Raw genomic sequence first — 21,030 nt, 5'->3', positions numbered from 1 at the left:
ATAAAACTCATCTGTCATCTATAAAGAGTATCAGCCACGTCTTTTTTTTTAAAGCTCTGTGCACGTGTTGTTTAACTTTCCTTTCTTGTGTTCGTCTGTCTGTCCGCGTAAAAGGAGCGCCATAAGAAGCCAGGTCTTAAAAGCACGAGTCAGTCGCTTTGCTACGAGCGCAAATGTAACCTGAACCAACAACGGGAAACGACTCCAAACACACGACTTTATGGGCTGAAGCTACAGATGTCAACGTCTCAAACGTCTCAGGGCGCAGCAGTTCCTGCAGGAAGAAATCTGCTCCAGACTGACTGCTCTGATGTTTACTCATGCGTCTGATCTGTTTTATACACCCCCCCCCCACCCCCCACCCCCCATGGTGACAGAGATGGGAAAAATATTATTGGATGGAAACGAGCCGACGCATAACCACATATGTGGAAGAGATATAAAGATGTGGTTGCAGCTTAGTTCCTGTTAGGCCAAGGTTTCCAGTGAACGATTACACAGCATCTGAACTGAAGGATGAGAGTCAGGGATTACTAAAAGAAATCCTCTTTGATATTCCTGTGAACTGATTTGGTTGATTGTTGAATCACAAACGACAAGCAGATAATTAAAACCCAGAACTGGGAGGATGTGAAGTATGGAGCTGCAGGATTACAGGCAGTAACTTCATTTTTTGGCATTTATTCACTCAAAGGCATGTATGTCCACCTGTAGTCATGCTGTCTCTCAGCTCATCCCTGCTCCTGTTTTTCTAATCAGTTTAACGCACCTTGTGCAGAAACTAGAAAATGAAAGAGTTGTTCAGATCTCATAATTAAATCATAGTTATTTAAATGATCAATTTCTCGTTTGTCATTGCAGAGGTTACATAAGAGAACTTACGACACTTACCACATTTATTGGCACCCTTGTGCAGAGCCCCTACAGGGACATTGAAGGGAAAAACAAATGTTCCCGTGCACACCAGATCCGTCTTTGGCTGCCATCTTTAACATAAATAAAAAGTAGAAAGTACTTTTTTCCATTTTTTCCTTCAGTGTCCCTTTAGGGGCTCCGTGCCCCTTGGTGAAGATGTGTTAAAAGCTTTGAATAGATTCATCTTTTTCCAGAAGTATAATATTTCTCAGAAATCGTGAGAAAAATACAACCTTTCACCAGAATTTAAGGACATTTATTCAGTGAAGAAAAATCCTGTTAAGAAATAATCTCACATTTTGACACTCCAATCAATTCCAGAAAAATAAATGTACCTGAAGCCTTTTGGTCACTTATATTTAAGTTTCTTTAGTTGACCAGAATGTCTAGTAATCTTTAATTAGTAAATATTGACTTCCTTTTTAACTCTCTGGAATATAAATATCAAATACACAGAGGCCTATTTTCTTAGGGTTAGGGTCCCATAACAACCTTAAAAAGCCAACATGACAACCAGTCGTTTGGCAGGTATGGCTGAAAAAAGCATTTTATCTGAAACAAAGAATAAATATGTGAATGAGCACCTTATTCCCACTGTTATATATGGCAGAGGGTCTGTGATGCTGTGGGCCTCTTTCTTTCTTTTTCAGTGCATGGCATCATCAACTTTTTGACAGAAAAGGAACATTTTAAACAGACATTTGGAGACCTTTACATAAAACAAAAAAGTGACGTGTCTTTGGGTCTTTCAGCAGGATAATAATCCAGATCGCATGGCCAAAGTAACACAGAATTGGTTAACAGACACAAAATCAATTATATTTTGTGGTCATCTCAGCCCCAATCTGAGCCCATCTGGGGACTGAGCTCTTTTCTCTTTAGCTCAAACCTCAGTGGTTCAGGTAAAGAGATGATTAAGGACTCTGGAAGATCTACAGGCGTACCCAACTCCAGTCCTCCATGCATCTTGTCTCCAACACACCAGAATCACAGGAGTGGCTCGTTACCCGGCCTTTGCAGAGCTGAACGACTGAATGCTGATGAGGGAATTCTGCCATTTGATTCAGGTGTGTTGGAGCAGGGATGCAACCAAAGGTTGCAGAACAATAGTTCTCAAAAACTGGAGTTGTACACCCATAATCTGGACAGAAACATAAAAACTACAATATTCTGTTTTCTGATTGCACAAAACTTGTGAAATGTTACAGAAGAACACCAAGTGCTTTGCTAATGGGAAAAAGGAGGGTCTGCACAAAGCTTTAACAGCAGGGGTGCCAATGAGTGGTGGCACCAGTGATTCTGGTAAAAACAATTATTTCCATAATGTAGATTTTTCCCCCCCTACTAAAGGCATTTAATTGGATTAATAGTATACTTTCTTCCACTTTTAGTGCAGTAAAGGATTTATTTAATTAAAGATTTTTAGAGATTTCTACCAGTAGGGCCAAAGGGTGTGGAGGGGAGTATGGATGTTTTTTTTTTTTTTTTAACTTGTCTAATGTCAGTTCTAAACATTATGTTCTCTCTGGGAAATGTTTGTAGAATGAAGCCCAAGAATTCCCTTTGTGGCTCAACATTGTGAATCATGTGGTCGATGCAACCAAACTGTTGCAACACCTTAATCATCTCACACCACTGCAGCTTTTTCATTAGTCTCTTCGAGAGGCTCCCACCACTCTGACTCTTCTTTCCCGGTTTAGCAACAAATGATTCCAGTTTGTCTCCGCGTGGCATCGCTGTTTCTTCTGCAGAGGAAAAAACGTGTCTCTCCGCCATGAAAACTTCAAACCAATCCAAGATCTGGTTCTAGATTTCAGAGTGATGAAAATCACAATCCTCTCCAGGGGTTCTTCCTGGTACACAGACACTGTGAAGGTTCAAACGTTTTGAGCAACATCAGGTCAATCCTTTTTATCTTTGTGCTGTAACCTCTGATCCGATGTCTCTTCAGTTTGAGGAAATGATGATAGATCTGGAGTTAACCATTCCTTGAACCCATGTCCCAAAGCAGAGCAGTCGAGTCGGGCTGAAATTCAGCATTTAAAGGGTTTGAAGGGCAGATTTTCTGCTCATTCGCCAACGTGTGAGAGAGGACAACAAACTAAACTGATGCTGACCAGATGATGTGGTGCGCTCCTGAAAATCACAGTCGATTAAAACGAGGACCTTAAACAGTTTCCTTAAAAGTGTTTTCTATCATCCATGGCGTAAAAAATCTCGTCGTAACGAGCCGTGTTGTCTGACTGCAGCAGTAAAAACCAGCGTGTGGATTTGGGCAGAACAGACAAACCCTGCCGACTCCACCACCACTGTAAAATTTACAACCTTTGGGCGTAATTAAATTGGCAGGGCTGCAAGTGTTTTGGGGGGGGGGGGTAAAGGAGGGTGGAGAGGCTCTGGTGATCAGTCTGGGACCCAAAAATCTTTTCTGTCTTGTTTCTCAGCTGCTTTGTTTTACTTCAAACCTGTACACTCATCAAGCTGAGCAATTATTGACATTCTCTGACGTTTATTTAACCAGGCATCAGGAAAGATTAAATTATGCTTTTTATGTTAAATAGGAAACTAATTAACTGAAACTCCTCTAAATTAAGACTGACTACTAAAGATTATTCATTCAATTGATGTATTTGCACTTTTGTTGTGAATTTATTTTTATATGATGATTATATTTCCCTTTTATTCCTGTATCTCTCTGTCTTTAATGAAGTTGTCTTGATCTCTGTTTCTTTAGTTTCCTGCAAAACTCTTTTATTTTATTTTTTTCTGTCTCTGAACTGGTGCTACAACAGTTAACTCTGATGTGCAGGGAAAATATTGTCCTGTTTCCACCCCATTTGATTCAGACAGGATGTCAGGTTTCCCTGTAAAGGCCGATATCTGGTACGTTTTTCCTCACATCTCCATGTGTCTGAATCAGGCTGAGGGATAAATGCCAAAAGAAGACACGTAAAAACTATTATCGCCTTTGGAGTCTGACCTCTGATGCGCTATGTTGATGTACCGCAGCTTCTGGTCTAAATACTCACAGAGAAACAAACTAAGTCAGCTGAAGTCAGCGAAGCCAGAAGAAAACAATTAAATTAATCTGCGGCATTTTCAGAAAAGCCGCTCAGACGCACAAGTCCCATCTATCATGACCAGCAGCGATAAGGCGCATCCCGCAACACCTCATCCATTTTTCATCCACTCCACATCTACACTCTCTGAAACATGTGCACTGCTGCAAAAAAGTGTCTGTCAAAAGAGGAGCGCTTAAACAGACACGGCTGGAGGAAAGTCGTTCAGGGTGGAGGACAGAAAAGCGCTAAATTAGAGCTGATTAAAGAAAAGAAGTCCAATCTCCACAGCCTGCTTTTAACTACAGAAAAAAAAAAGATTTAATTATAACTCCCCAAGTGACGCCGACTATAATTTCAGCTAAGATCACAAGTTAACGGAGAACATCTATCCCAAAGATTTTTTTTTTTAAATTGAGTCGTCTCTTTCAGTTATGGTGTACATTGTACTGAAATATTGATAAATGCGCGACTGAGAGTCCGTGAAATGAAACGCGTCCTCCTGGAAATAAGGTGAGCGCAAGCAGCGTCCTCTCCCAGGGCGCAGAGAGGATGGCTTTGGTAAAGTTTAATTAGGCGGTGGCATCATTCCTGGTTCTCTGTGAAGTTCTAAGAAGTCAATTAATCTTAATGAGAAATGAGGATTTAAGCTAAAAGACAAATACTACAAATTCGCTAGTTCTCGGGGAAGCGGCGCGCGTCTCCTTGTTGGAAATAAACGCGTTTGACCCGGGTCTTGTTTATTTGTTGATTCCCATGGTGATCATGCGCCGACCTGCAGGCGAATGCCGAGGATCCTACCCAGAACCTCACCGCTAAATTACCGCTGATGAAAAACACAGAGAGGCTGCAGCGTGGCTCCAGCGCTGCTGCGCTGAAGGCTGCAGGAGCGCAGAGACGCGCAGCAGACTAAATAACCAGCGGTTTGCTGCAGGAGCTTTTCTAACGCACAGTGGGTGTTGTGATGTGTTATTACGAAGCCATATGATCTCTTTAATCTTACCTGTAATTAGCGGAGAGGAAGAGCGGGGCGTTTGTAGGAGCCACAGAAAGCAGAGGAAAAACCTACAGGTGGACCAGGAGGAAGGGTTCAAGCAGCGGGGCGACATCTTCGGTTTGCTCCGGGAAGAGAGGACCAAAAAAGTTTAGATAGATGAAAATATTCCAATGAAAAAAAAATGAAATAAATAAAGCTCAGAAGTCCACAATCAGTGCCTGCCGCGCAAACATCAGAGAGTCTCCTCGGTTCGTTGGTTTGCTCTGAAATGCGGAGCGACAATCAGCCAGACGCGCGATAATTACAACATTAAAATGAGAAAGACGCGCCTTCAGGCTGGAGACAGTGCGTCTGCACAGATTCTGCGAGGAAAGCTGAGTCCATGGTGGGAATAAAGTCATTCATGGGTAAAAGAAAAACTGTCACAAATCCCGCTCATGCGTGTCCAGTTGAAGCGCTAAGCTTTAAAAATAGTGACAGCGCAACAAAGCGAACAAATCTAAATCTGAGGAAGCAATCCAAAAATCCGCTTTGCGCACAGATGCTCGAGTCCGGGTCTGCCAGCAGCCTCTGTGTCTGAGCGGTGTTAAAAGCCGACCTGCTTCTACTCCTCCTCTGATATTAAAGCGGACCTCTGGTGTCGGAGCGCACCACGGAGCCAGAAAGTCCTGCCTCCTGCGCGCAGCCCGGGACCTCCCTCCCTGTAACTTCCAGACCTCTGCAAACCTCCTTCAGACGCTCTCTGTGGTCCGCTGCTTCAGATCTGCAGCTCCACGCCTCATCTTGTTACTGCCGTCGAGTTTTTAATGAGGACAGCGGAGCCGCTGCTGTTTGCCAGCTTCTGATCCTCTGCGCACAGAAAAGTTCTCTGTATGAGCAAAAGGAGCAGCCTCTCTGTTCTGGATTCAGTTTCAGATCAAGCAACACTCTAATTTTGGCATCATGCATTTTCAAAAGTAACAGCAACAAAAAAATAAAAAATAAAAATAAAATAAATAAAATAAATAAATAAAAATAAAATAAAAATCCCACAAGGCTTAAATTGCAACATCTACTAACTTTAAGCTGTATACGACAACAGCAGAGTAAAACTTAGAAAGTTGGCTGATTTTGAGAAACACAAGTTTATGTAAAAACGAATTGTGTGATTTGAAAGATATTAAATGAAATTTTCATATGATGAATGGATAATCTGTCTGTGTAAGAAATTAAGAGAGGGGACTGTATTTTAAAATTATCAGTATTTATTTCTGAATTTTTAAGCAAATTAGAATTACCCAAATTACTTCTGCTAGATCAGCTCAGTGCCAGAATAACAAAAAAATACATATTTAAAATGCTTGTATTACTTTCTTTAAAGTCAAAAGTTTATACACTTAAATAAATATTTTTAATAAATTGTGACACCCCCTAATGATCATGGTTGTATTGTACTTTCTGATGGCTTCATTCCCAACATTTCGGCTAAGTGAAGGCATACCTCAAACACACCCTTTCCTTGTTGGGCATCGTGGAAAAAAATCGAAAGAAAAAAGCCAAGATAAGGAAGACAACCATGTTTATGAATCTCCCTCTAATCTGTGAAGGTGCTACATTTATTTGATACAAACCCCATAGGAATCTCCAATCGTCATCCCCTTAAAGCCGGGCGTACACTGTACAATATTTTCAACTCAGCTACAGCTCAATCTAAACAACGAAACTACAGGGTTTAAAAGTTCATTGCTCACCATCTCTGTTCTTTTTTTTTTTTTCCCAGTGTCCTGTCTAGCAATATGGCAATAGGAATTGATGTCTCAATGCCAGATAGAGTTCGACAGATTTTGCTTTTACAAGTGGAGCGAACAGCTTTCGCCATAGTGCTCTACTTGATTTATGCTTGTAAATAGCTTTATTATTATTCCTGCAAGGAGAATTTCAAATTATATGGACATGACAATGGGAGAGTAAAGGAAGAACAAAAAGTGAAAGAGAAAGAAAAGAAAAAAAAAGAGTAGAGGAGAAAGAAAGGGAGAGAATGATAAAACCTTCTCCGTCTGCTCCGTCACCTGGAAAGAGAGATGCAAAAAGAACAGCACAACCAACAGACATAAAGCAACAGATACAATCGAATAACACCTAGATACCATTGCTAAATCATATATATTATTATGTAAGCTGACATGTGTAATGTGATACTTGAAAAAAGAAAGTGAAAGAACATAAATAAATAAATAAATTATAAGAGTACTGTATATAAGTGAACACTTAATACCTGGGACCCAGCACCTGTGGGAGATGTGAAAGTGCACTAGTTTAGGTGAAGATTATCCAGAAATAGCTTGATAGTGATTGTGGAGAACCCCCCCCCCCCCAAGGAAAGAGTAGAGACGACCCCGAGGAAATCCCCCAGCCACCGCAATGCCGATGCCCTCAAGAGCCGCGGAGACGAGCCCGTGGGCTCCGCCGGCAGCCGGCCCCGCTGAAGTGGTCCCGGCCATGGGCCCTGGGGGCCAGAGGCCCCAGGGGCGCCCCGCCCCCGCGACGGGGGCCCCGGCCGCCCCCCGGGGGGCCAGGCCCCACGAAGAAGCCGCCGGGAGTAGGCCGGCGCACGCCCGGGAACCCGCCCCAAACCCGAAGCCAACCAATGCGCCAGAGGGCCAAGGCGCCTGCCAGCGCAGCGGAGGAGGGCAGGACGTGGGGGGATGGGCTCCGCACCTAGCGGAGACTTGAGATGTTTCTTGAGACCATCTCTGTTCTTACTGTACGGACTGACGCTCTGATGTGATCTGACCGCTCACACTGTACGTCTAAAAACCACGTCGCACTTAGCGCCGTAGAGAGATGGCGCTACTCGGACTCATCTATCCGGAAGCTAAACCTGAACAGTAGAAGAAGAAAAAGACAGAAGTGTCAATGCTTTCTGTTACATATGAGGCTCACTAGAAAAAAACGCGCTGCCTTGGCAATTGAGGAGCAATGAGTTGCTCCTTCGTAGTTTGACTCCATGTCACACGTACCGCCGCCACGCTTCTCTCCACTTCTATGTTTTCATCTGAGTAGATGAAGAATTCCCTTGTTTTGTAAACAATCACAGTCATCTCACGAAGGCCGACTGAATTTCAAACATGTTTGATTTTCATCCGACCGTACGATTCCTGATTGGGAGGTGGTCGTGAGAGGCTAATCCCCTCTCGTTACCACAGGACACAACTCACAAAATTCTCGCATGACTGAAGAATCGGCCCAAAAATGGCAAAGAAATCATACACTGTATGCCCGGCTTAAGGAAGGACACAGGTCATCTGTCCCAGAAACAAAGACCTTGTGAAAATGCTGCCTGAAGCTAGGGCCCTGTTTACACGACAACAAAACATTTAAAACAAGATTTCTTTTGCCGTTTCTGTCGACACATCTACATGACCATGTTTTCATCATGATCTCTGTGCACACGCCAGTAGAAGAAAAAACTGCAGTTTCTCCACCACGCCACTAGAAGGCAGTATGTTCTTTGAAGTTCAATAACATGTACAAGCACGCTGCTTAAAGGAGCTATAAGTAAGACATTTACTGTAAAATCAACCTAAATCGTTCTCATTTGTCACCCAGGATGGAAGTAGCATTCCCTATAAACAATCAGTCCTCTCCATCAGCAATGTATTAGTCCCGTTTTTCTCCTCTCCACTAGGTGTCTATCACTTATAGCTCCTTTAAAAAGGCGCCAGCGTCAAGTCATACTGCGCGTTGGCCACGGCTTCACCAGACAGGCACACTGAAGACAAAGATGTTTTCAAATCTTTCCGGTCTGGAACCTGTTTTCAGATTCTGGCATTGTGGTGTAGATGAACAGTCGAAACGCAACGAGACTTTATTGTGTGCACAGGGCCTGAAAAGATAATGTCTTTATCCACAGTGAAACAAGTCCTGTTCCAACTTAGGCTGAATGGCCACTCAGTGAAGAATAAAACGCAATTATTCCAAAAGTGACAGGAAAAGCCTGAAAGTTCTGAAATTGTGATATGGCTTTTTGGTTTCGGTTTTCCACCACAAAATTTTGGTGACCCCATCTGGCAACTCTTTACAAAACATTCTGAAGGGCCCCGGGAATGTGAGGTCAGCAAACCCAATTTCCTCAGCCTGCTTCATTTAAGGGAATGTTTTTTAGACTTGATTTTAAACAGTCGTAAACAGGTTGTTGCTTTGTTCAAGGCATTCAAGGAGGTAGGCACAATCATGTGTTCAGTTTGACTTTAATGTGTTTTAACTGTGACAGCTCTCCTGTCTTGTTTCAGTGTTTTATGCTGCACAGACTGACTGTTGCAACATTAGAGCAATGATCAAAGTATTTAAATACCACAAACAAAGTATGATTTATTCTAATTTTGGTTCGGTCACCTGTCTCAGACCTCCGTGTGTTTTCAATGCAGCACTTTAAACATGTGCAGTAGATGTAAGTGCAAGGGTCTGGTGAGAAGTTTGACTCCAGTCATTTTCCCCAATAAATTGGGGAACATGGATGGAAAATCCACCTATAGTTTGGCTGACTTCAGTCAAACTATGGAGAACCAAAACCGAACCAACCAAAGAAGATTTGTGTATTTGCTCTGAGAGTAGCCACTGAATGCATGGCTGGCGATGCTTTATCATCTTTTCTGAACATGACGCCTCTGTTTTCATTTCAGCCGTTTGTGTCCCCAATCTTGTTCCTTTGGTCATGATCCAGATTGTGGCCACAGGTAAGAGCCAGAACGTAGACATGATGATCAACCTAGAGATTCAGTGATGAGGGAGCTCAAAGAGAGCTGCTGCTTCTCCTCACCAAAAGGAGTCAGCTCAGGTGGTTTTCGACACAGATCCCAGTTGCAGACCCAGAACATGTTGCAGGGACTGTACAGGTACAAGTCAAAATATTAGAACGGAAACATTCACATTATATAGATCTATTATGCATGGAGTCAAATATTTCAAGGCTTTATTATTTGTTTTGTAATTTGGATGATTATGGTTTATAGATTACGATAACCCTGTTTTTAGTATCTCATAAAACCAGAACACTACATAGACTCAATCAAAAACAGGGATGTCTGGGTTTTGCTCCTGGAACTGTTGCCCCAGTGACCCAATCTCCGATAAGATCAATACAAATGTGATCTTCCAAACAGAAATGTCAGGCTTATGAAAATGATGTTGGACCTTTTCGTGCATGAATTACTTCATCAATGCAGCCTGACATAGACACCATCAGCCTGTGGTTCTGCTGAGTTCTAATGGAAGCCCCGGTTGCTTGATAGCGTCTGCATTGTTGGTTCTGCTGTCTCTCATCTTTCTCTGGATAATACTTTCATCGATTCTCTGTGGGGTTAAGTTAAGCTTACCTGGGCCAAGCTTTCTCCTTGGCCCAGGTAACCTTAACTTAATAAATAAATAAATAATAAAGATGGTTCTGATGATGTCTCGGGTTCAGGAGTGGCTTGACACAAAGAACACAACATTTGTAGGATGCATTTGTGTGAAGTGGCTCTTGATGCTCTCCAGCCTCAGTAACTCAGTGAAGTTCCCCAAAGTCTTGAATGGATTTTGCTTAAGAGCTCCGTCAAGGCTTGGGTTATCCTTAGTGCTACGATACAGGAAAGACAAGTTTATTAATGTAGCACTTTTCAGAAACAAGATGATTCTGAAAAGTGCTGACAACAGCACTCTGAACAACCAGCATCTCTAGCAGTGAGCTTTTCAGGCTTACTCTCCTTGTGGAGGGTGTTAGTGAATAGTCGCTTAAATCTTCCCTATGATTGTCATCATATGGCAGTTACACAATATTTATACATTCATTTTTTATCTGTTATATTATAAATACATTTTCTAAGACAGTAAATTCTGGGTTTTTGTTATCTATTAGCCATTATCATCAAAATTACAAGAAATAAAAGCTTGAACTATTTCTCTCCATCTGGAATTAAACTATATAATAGTTTCTATAATAGTTTCACAGACACTTTCTGAATGATTGACAAAAAATATTGAACTTTTTTATGGCCTTGAAACACATGAGGAACCCTGAGAAGAGCTGGAAAGTGTCAGAGATTATCCAGTTAGCAGCAGAAAAGAGTTGATGAATAGATGGGCAGAAGATGCACCCATCACTGCAATAAATCCAACACAAATCTCTAAAAAGACTTGAAAAATCACAATTCTCAGATTGTCACCATCCAACCTGAGAGAAACTGAACTATTGATATTTTTCCATTATACCAGGAATTAGTTTACTTAGTTTAGAAATTAATTTATTTAGTTTTTAGATTTCTCAAGATACTGGAGTTAAATTTTAACCTTATCTACACGTCAACTGTTTAGTCCATTACTTTCTCATAGATTCAAAAATTGCTTCTTCTTCTACTAGAAATGCCAAAGTTTCTGGTACAACTTTACCGACTCCCAGCATGGAGAGGCTCAAAGATCAGGTGAAGACTCCAGCAACGTTTGAATTTCAGGGAAACAAGTTTATTTGCGGATCAATGTGTTTCTTCAGAAACATTCATTCCATTTAATTATTAAAACTTTAAAAAGATTTCTATCCCCAAAACAAAACCGATTGCATGATTGCAATGTTTTTCGTTGCCAAAACAATGGTTTGAATAACACAATTTCTCATGATTCCAGAGATTGCTTTTGCTTTTGCTGCTTAATTGCTCATAAAAACACCTCTGTGAAACAGAGCTGCATCTTTTCTATGTGTGTTTGTGTCTGCTGTGGTTGTTTAAGGAGTGAGCAGCAGGCTGCAGACCAGTTTTAACAAAGTTTAAATATTTATATTGGGATATTAGTCTTTAGGGGTCATAAAAGTAATAATAGGAGCAAAGTACAAGTCAGGCAATGTTATGAAGGTAAAAACCTGATGTTTAATAGAGAGAGAGGTTCAGCGATTAACACAAGAGACTTTTCTGAAATGAACGTGCTGCTTCACAATACAAACATTTACATTAAAGCATCATGTTCTTAGAAATCAGCAGGCTGGAGACAACATTTAGGTTTCTGACACACGAGGCGGGCTGCCTGACACTGTGTGTGTGTGTGTGTGTGTGTGTGTGTGTGTGTGTCTGGCCTCTTTAAAGTGAAGCCCATCAGACGGGGAGGAAAAGCGAGTCTTCAAAGAAATAATTAGGACCCACCCAGCAGCTTTTAACTGAGCGTCAGCTGCTGCATGCTGGAAGCACCACAGGGCTGGCTGAGGTGTAAGTGTGTGAAGAAGAGACGGCTACAGGGAGGCTCAAAGGAAACAGGCTCTGTGATGTAGAGTGAAGAAAATGAAAGCTTCCAGTTTTAGTAGAAAGAGACAATGTGAAGTTGGGAAAAAAGAATATAAAAGAACCGTGACTTAAAATGAAACCATCAATTTAAATTTGGCGATTAGAGATAAAGAATGCTCTAAAAATAAGTGAGGTTTGGTTTTAGGAATAATAACCACTAGATGGCAACAGAGAAAGGTTGGGGGATATGATGTGATCTGACCACAACCTTCTCACACGGTGTGGCAGAAAAACTCTCACACACAGACACTAAACACAAAGGATGCAGGAAAGTCAGGAGGGATTAAACCCAAGGCTCAAGCTTGGTGCCATAAATGTGCCTGCTGTCTCTTTACAGAAATAAAAGCCCTCAAGTTATCCGTTTTCTGTTGGAAATGGACGTTCAATTAAAATGTCTGTGAATATTTTCCTTTAACAGAGAAAGACTCATCACTTGATGAACGTTGGAGAAAATTAGATTGTTTGAAAGAAAGACAAGGAGCAGAAAAGCAACAGAAAACCAAACTTTCTTAATTCATCCACAGAAACTACACTAAAAATTTAGTGTAGTTTAAATTTAACTTTTTTTTGGATTGCCTGAGTGGTAATCAGTCAGTCAGTGGTCATTTTAGATGCAATTTGTAAAAGTCTGTTAATGTGGGAGACAAAAAAAAAAAAAAAGCCTTAAACTCACAATTGTAATTAAATGTTTTTCTGGGTGCAGCACATTTTGTGTCAAAAATTATTTTTTCAAAGCATGAATCCAAAGTCAACATTAACGCTCTATGTTAGAGCTGTGGAAACAGTAATTTCATCCTGAATGTGAAGAAAACAAAGAAGCTGATTGTAGATTGTAGACACAAGAAAGGGTTAAACACTTTTACTGTCATGGGAGAAGAAGTGAAGCTGGTGGAGGAGTAGAAATAGATGTTCATCCGGAGAACAGAGCTTAGGTCCTTCAGGGTTTGCAACAAGATGCTGCAGATTTTCTAAAAGTCTCGTCTGGTGAGGGCGATCTCTTCTGCCATCATCTGTCGGGGTAGCATCATCAGAACCAGGAATTTAAAAATGCTCAACAAGCCGATAAACGGGCCTGGTTCTGTTACAGGGACTCCTCCAGAAACTCTGGAGATGAACGTGCAAAGAAAGATTCTTCATAAAATGAAGAAACCGATAGAAAACCCCTAGCATCCTCTTCCTCAGACCATCTTACCCCAACAGAGCGTCTCCAGAATCGCTGTAATGCTGTATGACAACTCTGAAGAAACCTGCATAATATGAGTTATCACAACTTTTCATTTCAATATTGGATTAAAAACGCAATTCTGAACTACATTAAACTGAATTTCTATCTATAAGACATAGAACCAATAAAACTACAGGATAATCAGCACAGCCGTACCCTGTATGCACGTCTAAAACGGCAACAAGGGAACATATCTCCCTTAAAGTAAACATAAAAGTTACAGGTGGACTGGATTTTGATGTTAGTGCTTTAAAGTAAAAGTTAAGAGTTACATTTCAGAAGTGGAGATTGCAGGACTAAACGACCCGTGGGGAACGCTCCTTTTGGGGTTAATCACAAAGGAATTGGCTGATGTGACGTTTCGACTGCCTGCAGACGGGAGCTGGAGCTCCCAGCAGCCCCAAGATTAAAGCCCCCTGCAGCCGGTGGGTCTGGCTCTGGGAGGCCGTAGGGGGATGATCTGTAGGGGGGAGAGGTTGGGCACAGCTGTCTGGGTCAGGCTAAAGAGCCTTCCCAGGAACCCTGGGCCGGCTCGTTATGTACAACCTGAGTTTAAATTTCTGGCATCAAAAAAGTGGGAAGCCCTTTCCCAGAAAGAACGAGCATAAAGCTCACAGAGCCGATGGCTCCAAGACAAACACCGCAGCTTGAGGTTGAATAAAGCTTCATGTGAACACGCAGCAAGACGACAGCTGCCACTCGGGCATCATTTGTCATTTTATATGAGGCTGAAGAACGAATGGGAGGCTCATGAATAAGGTAAAATAATGACAATACTGGATGTAGCTTTAAAACGAGTCTCTTTAGGTCAATAAGAGCAGTATGACAGCAAACTGACGACATCAATGTATTTAAACACATATTTGGTGCACAGTATACAGAAAATTTCACAAAACCACTGGATATAAAGCATTCTCTGGTGTGTGCTGCATTCATTCAACACGCACCTGCCGGTCTGTTCAATGCATTCTTGCATAAATCTATTTAACAGAGGAAGAAATGTAGTTAATGTTTAATCGGTTGACTTTATATTTCCATTTCTATGCAAACGTGTAATATTGGTTCAGAGCTTTCCTGAGTACTTGGTTGGTGCTTTTGGCAAATATCCATGTTCCAAATTCATACTGCTGCAGGACAAACGTTAGTTAACCTACTCAGCTGAGCTGAGTTGGTCAACCAAGGGATCAGCGATCACCCGTTTATGGAAACTACCGTCCTCAGTCAGACGGGGCTGGCAGCGCAGAGGGTGGAGCTACGCAGTAAAAGCAAATTGTATCGTAACCGTTTGCATTTTACATCGCTGTAAGCAAGTGAAGCTTGGATATTCAAGATGTTTATGGAGCTTTTTTATGAATGACCTCTTGTTTTCACAACACACAACAACACCCTGGAAACTGGATATAAAGTGTAAACGAGCTTCCCAGCAGCTTTGATGCTGTGTATGTCAAAGCATGTAAAGAGCTGCTTTTTCCGCATCTTTCAGAGGGCATGTTGAGATGTTTTCAAATTAATGGAGGAGCTCTGGGATCTATCATGCTGCTGGTTTTACAAGCTCCTTGAAGGAACCTGGGCCAAGACTTAATGTTTTGGCTCGTCTCCCTGCAGTCGGACAGAAGCCACGTATTTGCAGGAACGGACTTTTCACAGGAAGGAAGCCAGGAATGCTTTCCCTCCAGGTTTCGAGGGCCCAGAGGTCATGAAACTCATACAGCACATAACTGACTTTTTAAACCTCAGCTCAGATAAGAAACAAGAAAAACAGTTCAATCACTGCAGTGGGGAAGGAGGGGGGTTCCCTCTGTGATTTTGACGGAGCTCAGTTTTCAGATGGTTACCTGCAGCTCTGGACCAAGACAGGAACTCCAAGAAAAACTCTCAGGACTGATATCCTCTCCTAGATTGAATAAACATGGAAAACAAGTAGAGGCCATTGATGCATTCAGGGTTATGATAATAGTTTGCTTTCCCCCCCTGTTGGACTAACCAGGAGAATAAGTATCAATCTGACGAGTTGAAAAACGCTTCAAACTTACATCTGTAACTCTGCCAGGAATATAACAACAACAACGCAGTAACAGAGAACTGAGTCCACATCTGAAGTATTAAATAGGTCTGCCTGGAGAAGCACAAACCTCCTGAGTATTTACAGCAGGGGCAACCTGAACTGTGAAATGCAGCGTACTTTAACACCTTCACAGCTGCGTCCAGTTAGACAGTACCAGCCACACATTTATACCGGCACTGGAAGGCCACCGAGGATAAGAAGGTAAAAGAGGAGGACATTTATATTAAACTCTAGAAGGTACATAGTAGTTAAACATCGTTTCCTGTTCACCGTGGCGTCGTAGATTTTGTGTGTGACATGCAGAAATAAAAATAGCCCAGCAGACAGCTGAACTTTGTCGATGGGTGAAAACTTTGAGATCTTGGAAGGTGATTTTAGAAGTCATTAGAAAACTGGGGCCAAAATAAAAGTTAGCAGTGAAGGCTGCAGCTCAAATGTGGGCTTGTGTGATGAAGACCTCATTGGTGAATCATTCAAGAAGGAGCAGGACGGCATCATCTAGCCCACATCCTCCCGGCCAGCTTGAACCTGTCTGATCCGAGTGCCCCACTTGGGCTGATATCTTCTGGCTAGAAGAGGTGAGAAGATATTAAGAAGTGGTTATTTTGTTTGGTTTCTTTTGTTGTTTTCTTTTATTGACTCACTCCGTAGCTGAACTGACCTCCAAGTAGAATAAATACAGAAATTTACGCCCAGGGATAATCTGCGTTCACACTCCCCATAGTTTTTACAGTTAAAAGATGATCTTTGAGTTTTTAGAGCCTTGCTTTTAAAGTGATAAACAGAGAAATAGAAAGTGAGAAGACATTACCACAACGTTTACACATACAGTATGTGGAACACAACAACGCCTTAAGGAGAGGCTTGGTTTGATGGATTTTTTTTAAACAATGCAATAGAGAATAAAGTCTGAAAATACTGATCATTTTTCTTTTGATGATGGGATCTTGGGAAAATATATGAACAAAATTCAAAACCTTTCCAAACTACATAATAAAATTTTTTGATATTTCCCTAAAACCTATTAATAAGAAGGACATTGATGCCTAACAGGACTTCTAATCCTTGAGCATCGATTCCATCAGCTCTTGATTAATATGTGTATGAATCCATCTTATAAAACATTCACTGCCTAAAGGGAACTAAAAGCAAGTAGAAGTTTCTTAAAATGGGTATATTTGCTCTTAATTTGAGCAGATAAATAAGAGTATCTGTCAATAGAAAGAGTTTGTTGACCCCTAAATAAGATAATTTGATATGCTGCACTTGAAATAAGATGATGGAGATGAGTTGTTCTATTTTAAGTACAAAAATCTTATTCCATTGGCAGATCATTTAAACTTGTCTGCTCAAATCAGGGACAAATCAACTCTTTTTTTTTTTTTTACTTAGTTTTAGTTCCCTTTCTGCAGTGTGCCCCATAAATTTCTTAATAACAATAAACCTTCTAATACATAAACTTAATAAATGCATTACATATAAATGACTCTACAACTAGAACCTTGATAAATATTCATTAACAGGTCATCCTAATCTAACTGTTACTGTTACTTATTATATGAATAAGTCATAGGTAAGAAAAAACATAATGTTGCACAAAGAGAAAACTGTTGACACTGTTTAATGGAGTAAAAGTATGATTTTGCAATGTTGCAGAGACAACAAAATATCATTTAGGTAATTTTCTCCAGAGATCAAACCATGGGATCTGCAATGTTCAAACAAACAAAAAAGGGAATAAGATGCTCTTCAGTGTCTTGATTTAAAAACTGCTGAAGCTGCATCATCATGTTTACGCCTTAAACCCAGTGAGACGGGCATAAGTTACGAAATCAAACCCAGAGAACCACGTCTGCGCCTCTAAACGCTGTTTATCCAGCCTGTTGCTGAGGATCTGCAGCTTTCTGATTGTCAAAGAGTCGTTTGATGTTCTTAACAGCTGGGTGTGTGCCGCTCAGCCTCCAATTTGAGGTGATTTATTGGACACGAGTGTGAAAGATGGAAGAAGTTAAAGGAGCAAAGAGCGAAATATCATTATTTTAGATACATTTTAAAATCTTTTTAGATGGACTATGGTTAAACTAGAACGGCTACCCCCTCCCTGCCCGTTAAAGGCACAACATGGCAGAGGGCACACCTTCAGATCAAAACGTTTTCTTGCTAACAGCAAGTGATGCTGGTCTGCTGTGTCTTTATCCTTTACAAAGAAGCTCATACCAGCTGATGGGTGAGAAGGGAACATTGGTGCTGAGTGCTGGATAAAGGCGTGGCTTGATGCACAGCTTGTTTTGGTCTACAGACAGTGGTCAAGCTCCACCTAGTGGTGAAACATCACTTATTGCTCCTTTAAAGAGATGGTCCAAAAGACAATCAAAGACAAAATAAGACGTAAAATTAAGAGAAAGGAACTGAAACTAAATGATGAAACAATATATTAATAATGGCAAAAAAGTACCCCTAATGCTTCAGTTCTTAGCCTGAGCTCCATGTGACCTCATGCTGGTCTCTAATTGGTTAATTGAAGATTCTCCTTGGCTCTATGAGCCTGTGTCACACTTCATCCAAAAAGATTAATTTATGTCACGTCAGTCAAAGTGACACCCTGTCAGCTCAGCTGTGCAGATGTGAATGTCACTCAAACATACGCACACAAACGGGAAAAGTCAGAAAACAACTAGGCAGGAGACAAGTAAACTTGGTAGGAGACAACGGCACAATTTATTCATTTACAATTCATTTATTTATGATAATGATAATTTCATGAGGCTTTTGCTGGAAGGAAAAAAGGATAAAACAATTTGGAACGAACCGACCAAACTGAAAAGTCCAGCAGCAGGCAAGACGCTGTTGGTGGATTTATGTTCAATAGTTTATTGTGTTGTAATTCTCGACCTTCAGTGCGCCAACCCCGAAACCAGCCGAGACCGTTCAAAATTCACTAAGATATGCAAATTACTGCTCGCAGAATAAAAATCTGTTTAAATGGCAGTCAGCTGCGTTTATGCAATGCTAGATGGGGTCAACATTTAGGTTAACTAGAGATGCAAAACTGCTAAATTTGGTATGGATGTGTGCCTGAATGGTTGTTTTTCCATCGTGTGTTGGACTTGCGGCCTGCCTGTGGCGTATTCTCATCTCAGAGATAGGGAGCAGCACCCTGTGACCATCACAGCAATGAATAAGTGAGGATGGATAACGGCTGGATAAATGATGCTGAAGGCCAAACAGAAGCGGAAACTGAAAAGCATTTCCATGAAGATTGAAATGTCAAAAGATGGAACTGTCCAACAAATCACACCAATATTCAGAAACTCTTTATTGTAAAAAAGTTTAACTCTCTTCTGGACATAGAGCAGGCGCGCCCGGGGTCCATATGTGGCTCCTGGACTGATTTTGTGCGCCCCCCCCTTCCCCAACTGCACTTGAAGAAAGATTTGGTCTACTGGAAAGATTTAGCTGATGGAGATGGAAACGTTTTATTTTTATTATGGTAAAATTAATACAGACAGGGCAAGATCTTACAACTGAAAATGTTGGGTAAAACACAATGTTTTCATGTTTTAATAACCACACTTTTTACATTCTATTTAATTTCATAGTAAATACGACCACATCCGTCAGAGGACTTTAACTCAGATGCAAACTAGTGTGCATTAAAAGCTGTTTTTTTTTCAAGTCATTTATTAAAATTATCTAAATATAGCAAGTGTTTAACAGGTGATTATCTTTTAATAAAGCAAATGTGCAAAACCCGTTTTTAACTTTGGATCTATAGGGATTTAACATCCTTTTTTGGCCCTCGAGTACTTTTGACTTGAGAATTTCGGCCCATGTGCCAAAAAGTTTGGACACCCCTGACATAGAGGATAAATTTCAGGGTTTCCTTATAAAAAGTCAGTTAAAAAAGTCCTACATCCCCCCACAAAAAAGTTCCTGTCAGTGAAGAAAGATCTAAAGAGCGCTGAAATATAAAAAAAATCCCCCAAAACAAACGATGGCAGTTTTGTAAGGGTTGATGGATGAAGGGATGGAGCCGCGTGGAAAGAAAGGAAGCCAACGTATAAAGTTGATTGAAAGTGGATGTTGAAGAGTTGAGAGAGGAAATGGAGAAGTTTAAAAAACTGTCAAAACAAGAACTAGATTTGGAATAAAAGATAAAATGAGAGCAGAAAATCTAAAAGAAACAAGAGAAAACACAGCTTTGGGATGAGAGATGGATGTAAACTGAAGAAATTCAAATGAAGTGAATGCAGAGATTTTTTTCAATGAGATAATCTGGGCTGAGACTGAAATAAAAATATTTACATAAAAGAGAAGAGAAACAAAAATTAGGAGAGTGTAACCTCATCTGCAGCGTTCTTCAATGTACAGCCACTGTGGGCGGCTGCCAAATGAAACACCGATGACTTTTCAAAAGAGCCGATCTGCAGCTGATTCTAATTTTACAGCCAAAGAGAAAGAAACACAAAAAAAATCACGTCAAAAGTCTTCAGACAGTCCTGTCCAGCAGGCTGGTGATGGCCGGGTTGGTTTTTCCTCTTTGTCAGAAAGTCTCCAGAGAGATGCTTGAAGAAAAAGATCCTGCTGCCTCTGAGAGAAGTTGGAAAACTGGAAAATTAAACATGTGCTTAAAAAACAGGTTTGGTGCAATCCCTAAAGAAGAACTCAAACTAAACCGAAGGTTAGTAAATTCAAATACTAAACCTTCTTTAATCAACATTACAAGACGAGATTAAAGGCTAAATATATGCAATAATGCTTATCATGTATCAAATGCCAATTAAATAACACAATCTTTAATACGTCTTGTTCTGCAAACCTATACAAAGAAAACTTGTTCTGGATCTAAAGCTGTTTTCAAGGTTAAAACCCTTAATAAACTTGTTGTTGTTTTTTTTTAACTATATTTTAGATATTTTAACATCACATCCTGTAGCAGACAGCAGATAATTTAATAACTCAGCTGCTCATGTTTCTCCAGAGAGAAACACAGCAGATGTATAAATACTCATCAGACACATTCAGAGTATAAACTTGAAACAATTATATTCTGTTTTTTTTATCTACAGCTGCCTGTTCTAGTTTTAAATATTTAAAAAATATTAAAAGGGAAATATTCACTCACAGCTCTTGCATCAGCGCAGAGATCAGAGAAAATTACTGTTCAGAGTTCAAAGTTAATCCTGATGGACATCCGTCCTGATGTATTCTGGGTAATGTGTTTAGAACAAAGGGCGCCACATCATTTGATGAAAACCACCAGCCCTCAGAAGGCTTAATTCAAAGTCACAGAGATAATAAAAGTGAGAAACTGATGCTGCAGACTGGTATGATATGCTGAATTGTCACTGAAGTAACTCAAAGCAGTCCTCAGTAGTTTGTATGACTCCCACACGCTTGTATGCATGATGCTCCTTATGAGATTATGGATTATTATGGATGATGCTCTGGTCAGGATCTGGGATGTCTCCTCCCAGATCCTGACC

At 40.8% G+C, this 21,030-nt stretch overlaps 2 protein-coding genes across 2 annotated transcripts in view; one reads left to right on the top strand and one right to left on the bottom strand.

Moving 5' to 3' along the window:
* bmper (BMP binding endothelial regulator) overlaps positions 1 to 5,624 on the bottom strand; it is a 45,279-nt gene extending 39,655 nt beyond the window's left edge. The window contains exon 1 of the mRNA XM_012854122.3: positions 4,978 to 5,624. Within this exon, the coding sequence (XP_012709576.2) occupies positions 4,978 to 5,083 (106 nt within the window). The 5' untranslated portion in view covers positions 5,084 to 5,624. The remainder of the gene's footprint in view (positions 1 to 4,977) is intronic.
* The window catches only part of LOC105922701 (C-type lectin domain family 10 member A), a 512,726-nt gene that overhangs the window by 210,279 nt on the left and 281,417 nt on the right, over positions 1 to 21,030 (top strand). The gene's annotated exons all lie outside the window — the stretch shown is intronic.

Source organism: Fundulus heteroclitus, chromosome 3 (genome assembly GCF_011125445.2).
Source record: "Fundulus heteroclitus isolate FHET01 chromosome 3, MU-UCD_Fhet_4.1, whole genome shotgun sequence".
NCBI classification, from domain to species: domain Eukaryota; kingdom Metazoa; phylum Chordata; class Actinopteri; order Cyprinodontiformes; family Fundulidae; genus Fundulus; species Fundulus heteroclitus.
This window is presented reverse-complemented; position numbering and strand designations above follow the sequence as displayed.